General features: G+C 57.9%; 1 protein-coding gene and 1 non-coding gene across 2 annotated transcripts in view; both read right to left on the reverse strand.

Moving 5' to 3' along the window:
* Window positions 1-13,236, reverse strand: part of PLXDC1 (plexin domain containing 1) — a 55,391-nt gene extending 42,155 nt beyond the window's left edge. Inside the window, exons 1-2 of the mRNA XM_008153793.3 lie at window positions 13,161-13,236; window positions 6,409-6,587 (exon numbers count right to left, since the gene is read on the reverse strand). Of these exons, the coding sequence (XP_008152015.1) occupies window positions 6,409-6,587; window positions 13,161-13,236 (255 nt within the window). The remainder of the gene's footprint in view (window positions 1-6,408; window positions 6,588-13,160) is intronic.
* A 2,034-nt stretch (window positions 13,237-15,270) lies between these two features.
* TRNAC-GCA (transfer RNA cysteine (anticodon GCA)) lies at window positions 15,271-15,342 on the reverse strand. The gene has a single exon. It is a non-coding gene; the product is annotated as a tRNA-Cys (tRNA).
* Window positions 15,343-15,825: the final 483 nt, after the last annotated feature.

Genomic DNA, 15,825 nt, shown 5'->3' on the forward strand with positions numbered 1-15,825 from the left:
GTTTTCCTGTTGAGACCAAGAAAACTTCCGGAAACAGACCAAACCAAACTTGCTGCAATGTCCCTCCCCACTCCCCTCTCGCCCAGCCTTCGCTGCCAAGCTCTTGTGTAGCCTGGGTTTCCTTTAGCCCAAGAGGCCCAGCTCTCAGAAATGCTGGCCACAGAGACCGGGAGAAGCAGGCCTCGCTGGGCGCCTGTGCTGGGCTGAGGCTGCCCACGTCCAGGTCAGGCGGGACATAGCCTGGGGGGGGGCGGGGTTTGAGATCTGGCTATGCTGAAGCGGGGTGATCATCAGTGTTCCCCGTCGATGACTGCTCAGTGCAAAGCTAACAGGTTCGAAGGAAGTAGGGAAGGAGCACAGGCCCCGCTAAAGATTCAGGCACGAGACCAGCCGGGTCGCGGTGCACGAACCCATGAGTGTGGGACCCGAAAGTCAGCAGCGTTGGGGTCCTCAGAGGCCACTGAATCCAACAGCCCCCGCCAGGCACAACCTGTTCTTTTCAGTCACCCTCTTTCGAGGCCTCTGGGGACCAACAAACCCTTACTTCCACCACGGGCAGGGCACCGGCCACAGAGCCATAAAACAGCCTCGGGTCACACGGTGCTTCGGTCCCAGCGGGAGGACCGGCAATGTAAACAAAGAGAGAATTCCACGCAGGACAGGGTAAGGGCGACAGACGGAGAAAAACCATCTATTTCCCCTGCCCCTGTCGCTGCCCTGCAGCCCCACAGCGATTGGAAAACAGCCACATGTGGAGCCATCTCTCTGCCAGACTCACTCCTTCCCCTCCCCCCGCCCCAACCTTCCCAGCTCCGGCAACCTTTGGGCATGAGACTGGTTTCTAGGTGACCATCTGAAGGGAGGCCCGAGGCCCGCGGCCATGGTCAGGCTGAGAAACGCCCCCAGGATCCCCAGAGCCCGAGCCCCGGGGCCAGGGTTTCTGTGGGTTCCCGTGAGCACAGCTGGCTTTGCCACCTCCGTCCTTGGCAGCCTCCTCTCATCCTGACTCATCCTCAGCCCACAGGCAGTGAGGAGCCCAAGCCTCTTCCTCCTGAACTGCTGCTGAGCCACGTCTCCCCACTTTATTTTAAACCTAAGCGCCAGGATTTGTCCTTATCCCGGTAGTTTCACCCGGAGGCCAACCATCACCCAGCCTGGCCCGGCGGCCGCCTGACACCGGGGGGTCTCTCCCAGCTCCGATGGAAGTCTGAGCCTCCTGTCTTCTGGGCAGAGCTGGGCACAGCCCCGCACACGGTCAGAGGCACCTCCTGCCAGGGTGGCCCTGCTCCTCCCGGGGACTCCCGCTGTGTGGCTGCTCACGGAGCCACGGAGCCACGGAACCACGGAGCCCGGGGACGTGGAAGCCTGGTGGTCAAGGTCAGCCACACGGTGCCTGAGAAAGCCCCCTGCTCTGGCGGGCAGCCTGGTGACCGATATTGAAACTGGTTTGAAATGTCACATGTCAGCGGTTCCCACACCTAGATGACCGTGAGAATCCGTGTGGGGACTTGAACGAAACCCGTTCCCAGGCTCCATCTGCAGTTTCTCAACAAGTCGGTCTGGGGTGGGGCCCAAGAATCTGGGGCTATTGACTCCACGCCGGCTCTGACCGGTCCCACTGCCCTTTCCGAACGCCCACACACAATTGCTTCCAGAAGCCCGCGTCCCCGCGGCTCTCCGGCGAGGTCCTCCCTGCAGCCTGGGACGCGCCCTCTGGCCATGGCCTCTGGCCCAAAGCAAGTGTCAGTTCCGTAACTGATGGCCCAGCTGAGCTGGGGGACAGGGAAGGTGAGCCTCCAGTGTCCCCTCATTCAGGGGCCCTCTCCTGCCACGGCCTGCCACTCCCTCATCCCGCCATGCCCCCCCCCCCCCACCCCCGTTCTGAAGGATGGAGAAGACAGGGCAGCCTGTGAGTGCCTGAGGCTGTGTACATGAGGGTGGGTTCTACCTCAGGGCCCGGATGAGGGCGAGGAGAGCGAGGCCCGGACCCCAGGTGCAACAGGTAATGCCCCGCACACTCAGTCATCACGACAGAGAACATTCAATGCCCTGGTTTTTAAAAGTCAAAATGAATCCAAACAACTCTAGGATGAACTAAATATCAAAACAGTAAGGGGAGAGTCAGTATTGGTGCCAGCCATGTCAGAGCCTGCGATAAAAGGAATAATCAGCCACGGAAATGATGCAGAGAGGGGGAGAGTTCGGAGCGTGCGCTACCCTGCTCCCTCCCCACCGGCTGCAGGCTGGCAGGCCCCTCCCGCCCCTCCGGCTACAGCTCTCGTCCAGCAGCCCCTCCGGCAGAGGCAGCCACAGCTCTTCTGGTTGGGCAGCCACCCGCCCTGCCGCCCTGCCGAGTGCAGCTGGCTCTTCCCAAAGTGCTTCCCCACCCCTTGTTGTCCTCCTTCACCCGGCCCGCTCCTGTGGAAAATGTCCCTGAATTAAACAGTCCCCCATTGAGAGAGAGAGAGAGAGAGAAGAGAGAGAGAGAGAGAGAGAGAGAGAATGCAGAGAACAAAGAAAAAAAGGATTCAGAGACCTAACCGGTTTGGCTCAGTGGATAGAGCACTGGCCTGCAGACTAAAGGGTCCCAGGTTCGATTCCAGCCAAGAGCATGTACCTTGCTCATCCCCAGGGGCCGGGGGGCGTGCAGGAGGCAGCTGATTGATGTTTCTACCTCTCTATCCCTCTCCCTTCCTCTCTGTAAAAAAAAGAGTTGTTTCTACCTCTCTATCCCTCTCCCTTCCTCTCTGTAAAAAAAAAATAAAATATTAAAAAAAAAAAAAGATGCAGGGAGCAGGAAAAAATATTAAACATTTTAATTTAAATATCTTTGGAAAGAGAAGATCTTACATTTCTGGCACAAGAACAGGAGCCTTTTTAAAGAAAAGAAATAATCGGAAAATAATAGAGAACCCTTGGAAATTAAAAATATAATAGTGGGGGGGGAGACGGATCAGCAACATTAAGAAAATAAGGTTGCCCGGCTGGCATGGCTCAGTGGTTGAACATCGACCTATGAAGCAGGAGGTCACGGTTCGATTCCCAGTCAGGGCACATGCCCACGTTGTGGCCTTGATCCCCAGTAGGGAGCATGCAGGAGGCAGCTGGTCTATGATTCTCTCTCATCATTGATGTTTCTATCTCTCTCTCCCTCTCCCTTCCTCCCTGAAGTTAATACAAATATTTTTTTAAAAAAAGAAAGAAAGAAAAGAAGGTTGAGGAGCAACCACCACTGAGTGGTCTTGAGCTGTTCTTCCACAAAATTTTTTTTGTAATTTATTGATTTCAGAGAGAGAAACATAAAGGGGGAGAGAAAGAGAGAAACTTCGCTTTCAGGGATCAAACCCACAACCTTGGTGTATCGGGATGACCCTCTCACCAACTGTGTTACTCAGCCAGGGCCCACAAACTCTTAAGCAGAATGGAAATAAGAATGACAGAAAATAAAGTTTCTAAAAGTTGGGGGGGGGGGGGGGAAGGGGACTGAGAAAATCTCCCAAAAAGTGGACCAACAATAACATGCAAACTAACAAATAAACAACAAAAAATGTGCCCGGCCGGCGTGGCTCTGTGGTTGAGTGCTGACCTATGAACCAAGAGGTCGAAGTTCCATTCCTGGTCAGGGCATGTGCCTGGGTTGGGGACTCCATCCCCGGTGGGGGGCGTGCAGGAGGCAGCCAATCAATGATTCTCTCTCATCATTGGTGTTTCTATCTCTCTCTCCCTCTCCCTCTCCCTTCCTCTCTGAAGTCAACAAAAATATATTTCAAGAAATTAAGTAAAATAATGCAAAGGGACAGACAAACATCAGAAGAGAGAAGAAGGTTTGAGGATTATTCCCCAGGAAGGACGTCAAATCCAGGGAAACTGTAGAAAGAAGAGAATGCGGTAGGGAGACAATTATCAAAGAAATGAAGAGGAAGGCTTTCCAGAACGGGTGAATATGAGTCTCTAGGTTGAAACAGTCCATCAAACATCCAGCTACAACAGGGCCCTCCTCCTCGGAGGTTGCAGGGAACACCCGGAAGCTCCCGGAGGAGGGGGAACAGGCTATACAAAAAGGGGGCATTGAATGGCACCAAACCTCTCAGCAGTGACATTGGAAGCCAGAAAACAATGGTGAGGCGCCTGCAAACTTCTGAAGGAAAATTATTTTTAATCTAGAATTCTATATTCAGCCAAACCATCAATCAAGTGTGAGATAGAATAAAGGCATTTTCAGACATGCGAGCTCTCAAAATAATTTTCTCCCCCATGTAACCTTTCTCAGGAAGCTAAACAAACGAGGGGGAGAAGCAGGAACAACAGAGGGTCAATGGAATAGGCCGGCCCAGCTGGCGTGGCTCAGTGGTTGAGCATCGACCTGTGAACCAGGAGGTCACGGTTCGATGCCCGAGCAGGGCACATGCCCAGGTTGTGGGCTGATCCCTAGTGTGGGGTGTGCAGGAGGTAGCTGATCAATGATTCTCTCTCATCATTGATGTTGCTATCTCTCTCTCCCTCCCTCTTCACCCTTCTCTGAAATCAATAAAAATACATTTTTTTTTAAAAAAGAGAGAGAACAGGACGCCCAACACAGGAGAGAGGCCAGAGGTTGCAACGAAGAAGGAGAGGTCCAAGGATGGCTGTGGGGAGGCAGGGAACACAGTGCCGGTTGGAGCAGGACTGTGAGAGGTTTCGGGGGCCGGGGGGCACCGGGGAGAACTGACAGGTTTGACTACCCCGAAAATTATAATGGAGGCTGTTAAACCACAAAATTCAACAGAGTACGTTGTAAATATCTTATTGGTTTCATTGAACTATTCATGAATCGGGCAGCATCCCATCTAGCAGATAGAAGGAGGTTTCTAACCAAGAGTGGATTGTTCGTGTCAAGGTCACCTTCTTTCAGGGGGTGACAGGGGGTCTAGCAAGCAGTTTACCTCATTAGAGCTGACCAGGTCATTCCAAACTGACTGGTTTAAGACTCCACTCCTGGGAGAGGTGGAAACTGTAATTAAATTAGGTATTAAGTGTTGTTTTTCTGTCTTGTGGGTTTAGCACAAGGGACTCCATGTTGAGCCTGTGGTCTCTTTTGTAGCCAGGCCAATGGATGTGTGAGAATACAGAGCTGTAGCAGGTACAGAAAACGAAGCAAGTGGGCAGGGTAAGGACCCAGGAAAAAGAAAAGTTACATAAGAAAGTCAACAATGCTATCATCCTGCTTGGATTAGTGGTGAGCAATATTCCCATGATTACCATGCTATAAAGCCGAGCACATGGATTTAACAAAAATATTGGGGAGAATGTAAAAGGCAGATCATCTACACAACAGGCAGTCAACACATAATGTGTAAACGGATTCATCGGGAGGCAGCAGAATGCGCAAGCTCCTTAGAAATGGGGAGGGCTCCACCTGCAGAAACGCCTGAAGCACAGCCTCCTCTGAGCTGGGGGCGGGGTAGGGGGCTCTACTGTGTCTTGTTTTTTAATCTTAGCATTATTTGACCTTTTGGCTATCTGTAAACACTTATTTGATTTTTAAAATGTCATGAAAACATAAAGGAATATATACCGAGAAACACATCCTCTTATTCCTTCTCGTTTCATAGTTTTTTAGCATCCGGAGAATCCACCCCTTTACTCTCAGCCACACTCACATGGACACACACACACACTCACATGGACACACACACACTCACATGGACACACACACTCACATGGACACACACACACTCATGATAGTAGACATGGTGACAGACAACCAGGAACATGTACATAATCACCAAACCCCTCAGACACGCATGCAAACACACTCCTGCCAACACGCACACATGAATATAGACTCACCCACACATATGCAGAGGCCCCCCGAAAGCCAGCTGGAGGACAGCACTGCCTCCTGGCCTGGATCCCCCTGACCTCCTGCAGCCCCACCCCCAGAACTGCCCCAGGCAGAGGCGGGTCCCTCCTGGGACTTGACCCCCATTGCTTCCTCTGCTCAGAGTTCCTTGCTACCAGGCTGAGCAGCCGTGAGCCCTTTGGGGACCTCGGTCTGTGGATGGCACAGAGAGGAGGTCGGGAGGGGCCAGAGCCGGCAGCTGGATGCGACGAGGAAGCCCCTTCATTCAGCTTTTGCTGGAGGCCCTACGCAGGGGAGGAGTCCAGTGTCAGGTCACGCTGTGCGTCCTTGAGCAAATCCCCTTACCTCTCTGGGTCCACGAGGAAGTAGGCAGCCTCTGTCACTCTTGAGACGCCAAGATGTCACGACCCAGGCCGGGCCCTGCTTCCACCCCCTCTAGATCCCTAGCTTCACGCCGACCTCCAGGGCCCACACCGAAGAACAGGCGTTTCTCACAAGTGTGCCTGGCCACGTGCCGGGCCCCCCACCGCCACGTCCCGCCCCCTCCATGTTCCTCCAGCACTCACCACCACCCTGGTCCTGTTATCCGGCAGTGTGTCAATGGCCAGGGTGCCCCCACCCAGGTCCTGGCTCAGCTGGGTCCTGTCCGGCTCCGACACCTGCCCGGGGCTCTCTCGGGCTCTCCGATTCCAGCCCTGCGAGGTCCCCTGGGCGGCCCATCCAGAGGCGTGGCCTGCATCCGGACCTGGGAGAAGGGGACAGGAAGGTGAGTGTCCTGGGAGTCCGGAGGGAAGGACTGCGAGGGGAACCAGCCCACGTACGCTGCAGAGGCCCTGCCCCCACGCCATCACTGCTTTTGGGGACACTGACTACCAGGGCGGGAGACACCCCACATGCACTGAGAGACAGGTACCCAGCTCCCCTCCATGCACTTTGCACACATGACTCTTTAGTCCTCACCCCAACCCTCCACCGTAGAGATTCCTGTCTCCATTTCACAGACAGGAATCGGCTCCCAGAGGTTAAAGAGGGTCACACAGCAGGTAAGTTTCAAACCCAGTTAGACCTGCCTCCAAAGCGGTGATTATTCTTAACCTGAGGAATCTTTAAAAATCCCTGATGCCTGTGTCCCACCCCAGAGACTGGTATAGCACAGTCCGTGGTTCGGCCTGAGCACTGGGATTCTTAAATGATCCCCAGGGAAGCTATTGAGAAGCCCTGGCCCGGCCTGGGTGGGTCAGTGGTTGAGCATTGACCTGGGAACCAGGAGGTCCTGGTTCGATTCCTGGTCAGGGCACATGCCCAGCACAGGATTGGGAAGCGGTGGCACCCAGGCCATTTAGCAGCTATTCCTAGACTCAGATTTATTCTAAATGACACAGAGACCATGCTTGTCCGTTTCAGAAAGATGGACCAAGATGTGTCCTATATTGTCACTCCAATAGCCACCCCTACAAGGGATGTGTGTGCGGGACACAGACCACCAGACAAGTGCCCCTGCTAGTCCCCGCGACCTTCATCAATGTCAGGCCCACCCTGTGTCAGAGGCCTGTCTCCACCCACTCCCCAGAGCTCCCGGATGTAGCTCGCTTTGCTGGAGCATCCACTGGTGGTGTAACTACCTGCCTGTCTCCCTGCTGCCCCGGGACTCTCCTGCCTTCTGCAAACGTGTATCCTCAGGGCCTAGCAAACACTAGGTGCTCAATCACGGCGTAATTGAGCACACGAGCTGGAGGTAACTTGGGAGCCAGCAAGCACAGAGACTGAGACAAGGTTTGGCCAGGACCAGGCCTGGGGCTGGGGCCAGGACTCTTTGCTGTGAGGCTCTGGTTCGTCATTAGACATTTTATCCAATTAAGTCATTCTTGGCTGCTGGCGCCTGCTGGACCCTTGCCGGCCCCCTTTTACTTCTCTGCCCCTAATCGCAACCAGATGCTCGGGAGAAGCTGGGGAGAGGGGCGGTCCCCGGACCCCTTCCCCAAGATGCCCACCGGCTGCGATGGCCCCGAGCCCAGTGCTGGGAAGGCGGCCTGCCCCTGGTCCTTATCCCAAGCCAGGGCTGCCTGGCGTTTCTCGGGCGAGGCCCACAGCTGCCTCTGGAAGCAGAACTGTTTATGCTGGGCTGGTGCGCCCCGCTCCCCGAGTCCTCCTGCGAGCAGCCCTCGGGCCTGGGCAGGAGCCAGGGCAGGAAAGGAGCATGTGCAGAGCAAGCAGAGGAGCTGGGCCGGCCTGGGCAGGGATGCTGGGATCGGCTGGCATCACAATCCTGCAGCCGAGACAGGAGGGGGCCTGGATGGTGGGGGCCCAAGGCCTGGGGAGAGGGCAGGGAGGGGGTGCCCAGCGAGAGGTGGGGTTGGGGAGGACACATCTGTACCCACAAGCTGTTCGACCTTGGACCCAACCGTTTATTTCTCTAAGCCTCAGTTTCCTCATCATGAAAATGGGGACAACAATCACGCCTATGAGAGGCTTTATAAATAGAGGCTCAGGGTCAAAGGCAGAGGCCCTGAAGGAGGAGTCGGCCCTACCCTGGCCTAGTCCTGAGTCTTGCCCTCCCAAACCACACGCTCCGTCTCCCTGCCACCCTCCCCCTCCCAGCTGGCGGGGACAGGACATCATCCCCTCAGCCCGCGGAGGGATCCAACACAGCTGGTGGCGCACGTGTGTGTGTGTGCAAGGGCCCACGTGCCTGTGCATACACACGTGTGCGCGCACACACACGGACTTGCCCGAAGGCCCTGGCCTCCTCCCTCTGTGTCCACGCATGTGTCACACACCTATCCGAACCTCGGCGGCTCCCTGCTATACCTCTGCCTTGCGTTGGAGAGCCTCTGCGTGTGAGTGAGGGCAAGAAGCTTCCAGAACACACTGCTCGTGTGTTCATCCCCTCATTCACCCGTGGCCCCACGCGGCACGGGGTCGAGTGGGATGTCACAATAGTAATAGTGACCATGAAAATGACAGCTGGCTGTCACAGAAAGGCGGACACTGTGCGGGCACTATCCCAAGTGCTTTGCACACATTAACTCATTTAATCCCCATAATAAGCCCAGGAGGCAGGAGCTGGGTTTAGGTCTATTTTACAAACTGGGAAAGCGAGCCACAACGATGTTAAGGAACGCCCCACGGTCACACAACCAGTCCGCGGCAGGATTTGCACTCGGGCAGGCTGGCTCCCGGGTCCGTCAGACCACAGAAAGCCCAGCAAGATGTGAGCAGCAAGGCCAGGCTGCGCCCCAAAGTGCAGGGGCAGCCCCGGGGCAGGCCTGGCACGTGGGCTGGGCTCCTGGACGCCCTGCTCTGAGAACCACTGCACCTGGGAGCTGCCCGGGGAGACTGTGTCCCCTGTCTTGGAGGGGGCAGCCCAGCGGTGGTGCCCCAACCCCCTTCACATGCCACTGCCTTGCTCCGGGGCAGGAAGCAATGGGCTGGCCTCAGGAGGGCAGGGCAGGCCACCCCAGGGCCTGGTCCAAGCCACCCTCATCCCACCCATCACCCAGGTTTGCCATTCCAGGCCCAGAACCACCACTCGGTCCAGCAGCTACTTCGGCCTCCACCTTTAATGCCCTTCAGCCGGCTCCCACCTGCCCGCCAGCGCATCTAGGGGACAAACTGGATGCCAACTCTCCCAGGCGCCCCACTCGCCCAGGCCTCCAGCTGAAGACTCAGCAGCTCCACCCAGCACCCGAGGCCCTGTGACTGGACTCCTGCTCCCTCTCCAGCCTCCTGACCCCCTAACGCACCCAGCCTGCTCTCCGGCCACCAGGCCTCACACCAGCAGTTTCTCTGCCAGGACCACTCCGCTCCATCAGTGAGCCTTCTCCCAGGGAGCTCTTGCTCATCCTTCAGGTCGCATGAGATGTCACTTCTTCCCAGCGCATCCCCGGCTATCTCTCCCGCTCTCCCAGAATGCTTCACTCGTGTGGCACCCCAGCCCCGACCGATCGATCGCAACGTATCGCTGCTGCCTGAGCATCTCTAGACTCCAGGTGCCTGACACAGAGCAAATACTCAGTAAGCTCAGAGATCGGGACTGAGGGAAAGAAGGAAGCGAGGGAGGAAGGGAAGGAGGCAGGAAAGAAAGAAGGGCAAGGGAGGGAAGGACAGAAGAAGAGGGGAGGAAGGGAGGGAGGGAGGGAGGGAGGGAGAAAGGGAAGGCAGGAGAAAGGAGGGCAGAAGGACCTTTAAATGCCCTGAGTACCGAGACCCAGAGGCTGACAGACCCTCCCCTTGGGACAAGGCCCCGCTGGAAGCCCCTCTGTCATGTCCCCGCAACAAAGGAGCCGGGCGTGGGATTGGACAAGGTCGAGAAAGAAGCCTGAATCACTCCTCCCTGACTGCAATGCCGGACAGACTGACCGCTCTCAGCTCCAGCCGCCTCCTCGGTAACGTGGGATGATAAGACCTCCACCTGGCAGGTCGCTTCAAGTCTTTAGGAAAATAACACACAGCATCCCGCGGGTCCAGCCTTCCCTGGGTCTCACGTGAGGACCGACTTTCCGAGGGGCTTGGGACAGGCCCCAGACCCTGAGCGGAACGCCTGCCTCCTCGCTGCAAAGCCCCCACCTGCACCCTCTCCCCTCCTGCTGCCGCAGGTCCCACCGAGGACCTCATCTGGGGAGAGCGAATTTGCAGGCAGGGACCACCAGTAGCTTCGAAAAGGAGAGAGAGGAGAGGGGAGGGGAGGGGAGGGGAGGGGAGGGGAGGGGAGGGGAGGGGAGGAGAGGAGAGGAGAGGAGAGGAGAGGAGAGGGGAGAGGAGGAGAGGAAAGGAGAGGAGAGGAGAGGAGGGGAGGGGAGGGGAGGGGAGGGGAGGGGAGGGGAGGGGAGAGTGGAGAGGAGAGGAGAGGAGAGGAGAGGAGAGGAGAGGAGAGGAGAGGAGAGGGAAGAGTTTGGCTCCCTGCGTGTTTCTCTCGAAGGAAGCGAGTCTGTGACCACCTCTGACTCACTCGCTCATTCAATGCACGTTTATTGAGGCCCTGCTGGGTGCTGGGTGCCATGCTGGCTGCGGGGGTGACAACAGTGATCCGGCCGACACGTCCCCTGTGCCCGTGAAGATTCCGTTGGCTAAGACATACACCAGATTAACAATACAGCCGGGCCCTGTGTCGACTTAGGCCGAATCTTCCCGTAAGTAAATCACCGTGTAATGAACTCTCTGATATTCTAGGGAGTTGCCAGCTTCGTCCTGCGGTCTGAGAAACCTTCCTGTTATGGTGGCCCGTCCACCTGGGACAGATCTCAGCTCCCTCCTGAGCCATCCCCCCACCCAGCCCAGAGGACGCGGGAGCCTCGGCGCTGAATGGCAGAACCCCGTCAGGCCCGCTCCCAGCTGCCCTCTCACTCGTCCAAGGCCTCCACCACCCATCAGAGCTGGGCTGTCCCTCCTTAGTGGCCTCCCCCAGAATGTCCCACCCCCACCTGTTCTCTGCCAAAGATACCCCTGCCTCCATTCAGCTCCTCTGTCCAATCCAGCCCGGCCTCGGGGAAAGAAAAACTAAACGGAGAGTCAGCAGCTACCCCCCCTGGCTCCTAAAGCTTCCTTAGCTCTGACAACCGGCCCTGCTGCAGGGAAAGTCCACGTCTCCCGCTGAGTCCGCCAAAGCGGAGAAGACAGCATGTCCTCTGCTCAGAGACGGGATTCGCTCTGTCTGCCCGCTCGGCCTGGCCTCCCCGGGTCTCTGCTACCTCAACCCAACTCCGAAGAGGGGCCTTCAGCCAGGCCTGGGTCTGGCCACAACCCCCCAGCCCAGCACATCCCTGTTATCTCCCAACTCCCTTTCCCCAGACCTTTCCGCGGCTCTCCCGGTTCTGTCCGAGTTCATTCCGAGCCCTCCCTCACCGACCCCGTCACATCCTGAGTCCAGAAGATCCCACCAGGTTGGGGCTACAAAGGAGCTCAAACACTGGCCTGTCCAACCTCTTCCTTTTTTATATTGTGGGTGTTTTTTTTTTAATTGTCAATCACCCAGACATATCATAACAAATCAGAAAAGTGACGGCAATCCTCAAAAGAGAAAACAGATCTTTCATAATCCCACCACCAAGAGTCAGAGATTTTGCCCGCAGCCTCACTGTGTAACGGGGCAAGAGGCCCAGAGAAGGAAATAACTTGCTCAAGGTCACACAGCAAGTGAGACGCTGGGCAGAGAAGCCAAGCCTCTGGCCATTCCCCCTGGAAACTGGTGGCTCTGCCCCAGCAGCCTCTTGCCACATCAGCTCCCACTGCTCTCTGCCCACATCTCCACCATCAGCCCCTTCCCCACCCAGGCCTTCATCAGCTGCAGGCAGGGACCATTCCACTGAAGTCAAGATACTGTCACAGACACGGTGCCTGATGCTAGCATGCCCCTGAACTAGCGGCCTTCACACACACACACACACACACACACACACACACGCTCTGTCCCATCTGAGGGACCCCGATGCCAGTGAGGCATAGAGCTCTGTCTTCCTGCTTCTCTCTGTCAAGAGGTTTGACTGCAAATGACCCACCTCCCCAACCCCAGGTGGTCTGGGTGCACGAGGAGAATGTGAAGTTACCTGTGGAAAAATGGTTCTTTTCTAAGGTGAGAGATTCCTGGTAGATCTCAGAAAGGGCTCCAGGAGGCAGAGACGGTTGTGAAAAACTGGTGTAGGGGAAGGGGTGTGTGCAGACAGGAGCCCCAGTCTAGAGCCAGATCAGCTACAGGCCAGAGGCCGCAGGGCAGGGCAGGAGCGGCAAGAGGACAGGGAGACTGGGGGACAGGGGAGCAGCAAGTGGCTCCTTCCCGGGCCCAGGACTGCTCTCCCGGCTCCAGGCAGAGAGGAAGGCTCCAGGCCCAGGCCACCACCTCCCTCCCTCTGGGAGAGACGCTGGGTCTCCACCGTCCCCCTGGCTGCTCCCACCCGGCCCCCCAAATCCAACTCACCCCCCGCCTGGGCCAGCTTGGGGGTGGAGGTAGGGAAGGGAAAGAGGAGGCGAAGCCTGGCAGACTCCCCATCCCATCAGCATTAGCCTTGCGCCCTGTGGCCCGGGGTCCTGTGACCCTCGCTCTGTCCCCTCTGGGACCACCGCCCACCGCCTTGGGGAGCCCCCTCTCCAGGGGGACCTCGCTGTCCTTCCAGGAAGACAATGTTTCATGCCTCCACCCTCACTCCCACCCTATGTGTTTGGGAAAGTGGGGTCCCTGTCCACCTGCCACAGCCCACGGAGTTCCTGGCCTCCTGCGGACAACACCCCCCCAAACCCCTCCGAACCCCGACCTCCCCAGCCGGTGGGTACCTGCCCCCTGCCCCCGCCCGCCCCCGGCCCCCCGGCCCGCTCCGGCCGGTCCTACCTGCTCCGGGCTGGGGGCTCAGCGCCCGGGCGGCCCCCCGCAGCACCAGCACCAGCAGCCAGAGCCGCCCCCGCATGGTGGGCGCCAGGACCGCCCCGGCCCGCGGCTGCCCGGGGAGGAAGCGGCTGGCGGCGCGGTCCCCGAGGCCCGCGGGCGGAGGGTGGGAGGCGCGGCGGCGGCGGAGCGCGGGGCCCGACGAGGCGGCGGGAGCGGCGAGCGCGCGAGCGGGCGGGGAGCGAGCCGGGGCGGCCGGGCGGCCGGAGGGGGCGGGGCGGGGGCGCGGCGCCTCGGAGCTCCCGGCGGCCCGGCCCTGCCCTCGCGCGCCCGCGGCCGCTCCCAGGACGGGAAGGGGGTCGGGGAGGGCGTGGAGTGGGCGGACGGGGCGGGGGACCCCGGGGCGGAGAGGACCCCGAAGAGCATCCGCTGCCCCCGCACCTTCGTTCCCGCCTCCCTCCCTCCGCTCCTTCCACGCCCCCCGGGGAAGCCGCAGAGGGAGGATCCGGGGACCAGTCCCAGGAAGGGGCCCTGGGCTCCGGGCACCCCACCCCGTGCCCCGGCTCCACCAGGGTTTCCGACTTTCGGGGCTGCTCCTCGGAGTTCTGTGGGTGCCCACCCGCACCCCGGGAATCTCCCCTTCGGGCAGGCCCACAGCTCCCGGCCCGGCGGAGGCCTGGGCTCCGCCCCCGCCCGGGGCTGCTGTCCACCTGACCACGCAAACCCCACGCCCAGCACCGTGGTGTGTTGCCCCCCAGCCCAGCGCACGTCGGGTGGAGCGGGCCTGGCTCACCCTGGGTTCCAAACGGATGGGACCGCTCCCTGTTCCTAGAAGGTGGCCCAGGCCACCCCGCTCTGGGGCCCCAGGCCAATCTTCACAGCCAGCCCCAGGGCAAGAACACAGCTCACCCCACCCCACCCCCCAAGCACCCCACTCCCACCTCTACCGTATAACAGGCTCTGGGGATAGATTTTTTTTTTTTCCTTCCAGGACAGAATAAAAATACCCGCAATTTAGGAGATTTAATAGACGGCGAGAAATCAGGTCAGGACTCGGAAGGCAGCCCGTGACCTACTTCGTGCGACAGCAAGGAGTTCGAGTGCGGGAGACAGGCAGAGTGAGGCGTGGGGGGCACCCGAGCTCCTACGGGTCTGGGGGCTGGGAACCGGAAAATCGCAGAGAGGGGTGTGGACTAAGCGTCTCTGGGGGGATTCCCCAGGAGGAGGGACGTGCGTGGGGACCAGAGAAGGAACAATGTGAGCTGGAATAAAAAATAAAAAAAGAACTCAAGACTCTCTCATTTTTCAGAATCCCGGGTCCTCCTCCCTCAGGACCCAGGGTCCCAAAAACGAACTCCCCCCGTCCTAAACCCTCTGTTCCCTTCCGGCGCAGCAAGGCGAGGCCTGTCTGCACCTCCTTCTTGTCTAATGTTAAGTCCCGACTTTGCAGACTCTTCAATAGGATCAAATAGGCCGCCGCTTCCAGCTTCGGCTTCTTGCTGCCACCTAGTGGCCACGTGACGACCCGCAACCTGCCCAGACGCTGTCCACCGGCTCCGGCTTCGGCCGGCTGGTCCACTTCTCGCCCCTACCTTCTGGGAAGTCCCTACCTTCTGAGAGGTCCCAGGACGTATGGGACTGCAGCTCCGGCTGCGTCTCTTTGTGCATTCCCCAGCCCGGGGTGCCTCGCAGTCTGTTTTTTATAAGGTCTACAAGGGCTCAGGCTGAAACAGCAATCTGGAAATAATTAGGAACCAATAACATGTAAATGTTTTAAAAAGGTAAACCTGTAGAACTTGAACGTACATCAGAATCACCTGGGGAACTAATTTTAAAACAGATTTCCGGGCACCACCCCCAAGTTTCTAATTCAGTTCTGGGATGAGACCGAGAACCTGCATTACTACCATTTCCCCAGGTGGTGGTGCTGGTCCCCGGGATCGTAATTGAGAGCCACTGCTATAGAATTCTTGTTTCTTGCACTCTCGTCGCTTTTCGTTTGCCGAAAAGAGAGGTAACGAACGAAATTTCAATATAAAATTGTGGAGGAAGAAGGGAGAAGCTTTAAGGAAAATTGTTTGATTCACCGAATGTGGGGCCTGAAAAAGAACGGGCCAGGGGGCACCCGGATTTGAACCGGGGACCTCTTGATCTGCAGTCAAATGCTCTACCACTGAGCTATACCCCCTCTGCCATCAACGGCGCCGCGGAAAGCTTCTTAACACTGCTTCTACAAGGCGCCCGAGGAGCTGCGAAGAGAAATAGGGTCTATAGTAGCGGGAAAGGACTTAAATCTCAAGCGAATACCCATCTGAATGCAGGGTTTGTTTTCTGAAGCACTGAACTAAAGGCTTCCACTGACGGTGTAAGAAAAAAGCAATTTGAGCATGTGGAGTCCCTGGAGATCTTTCGAGATCCCTCACTTCCGGGAGTTCCTTTGAGCCGGGATCCCCTTCTTTTTGCCCTGCTATCGCCCCCTTACTGCTGCTCAACACCCCTCTCCCCTTCCTACACTGTTACGCGGATTTCTCGGGGCCTTCCTTCCCTAGCCTAAGCCTCGCCCATAGAAACTAAGCCTCCCTCCCTAAGAACTGCCCTCGGGTCACTGGCCAGGCCGACCTGGGAGTGTGCCCACCTGCCCCCTACCGAGGAGAGTGGGCCTTATGTACAG

Source organism: Eptesicus fuscus, chromosome 20 (genome assembly GCF_027574615.1).
Source record: "Eptesicus fuscus isolate TK198812 chromosome 20, DD_ASM_mEF_20220401, whole genome shotgun sequence".
Lineage (NCBI taxonomy): Eukaryota > Metazoa > Chordata > Mammalia > Chiroptera > Vespertilionidae > Eptesicus > Eptesicus fuscus.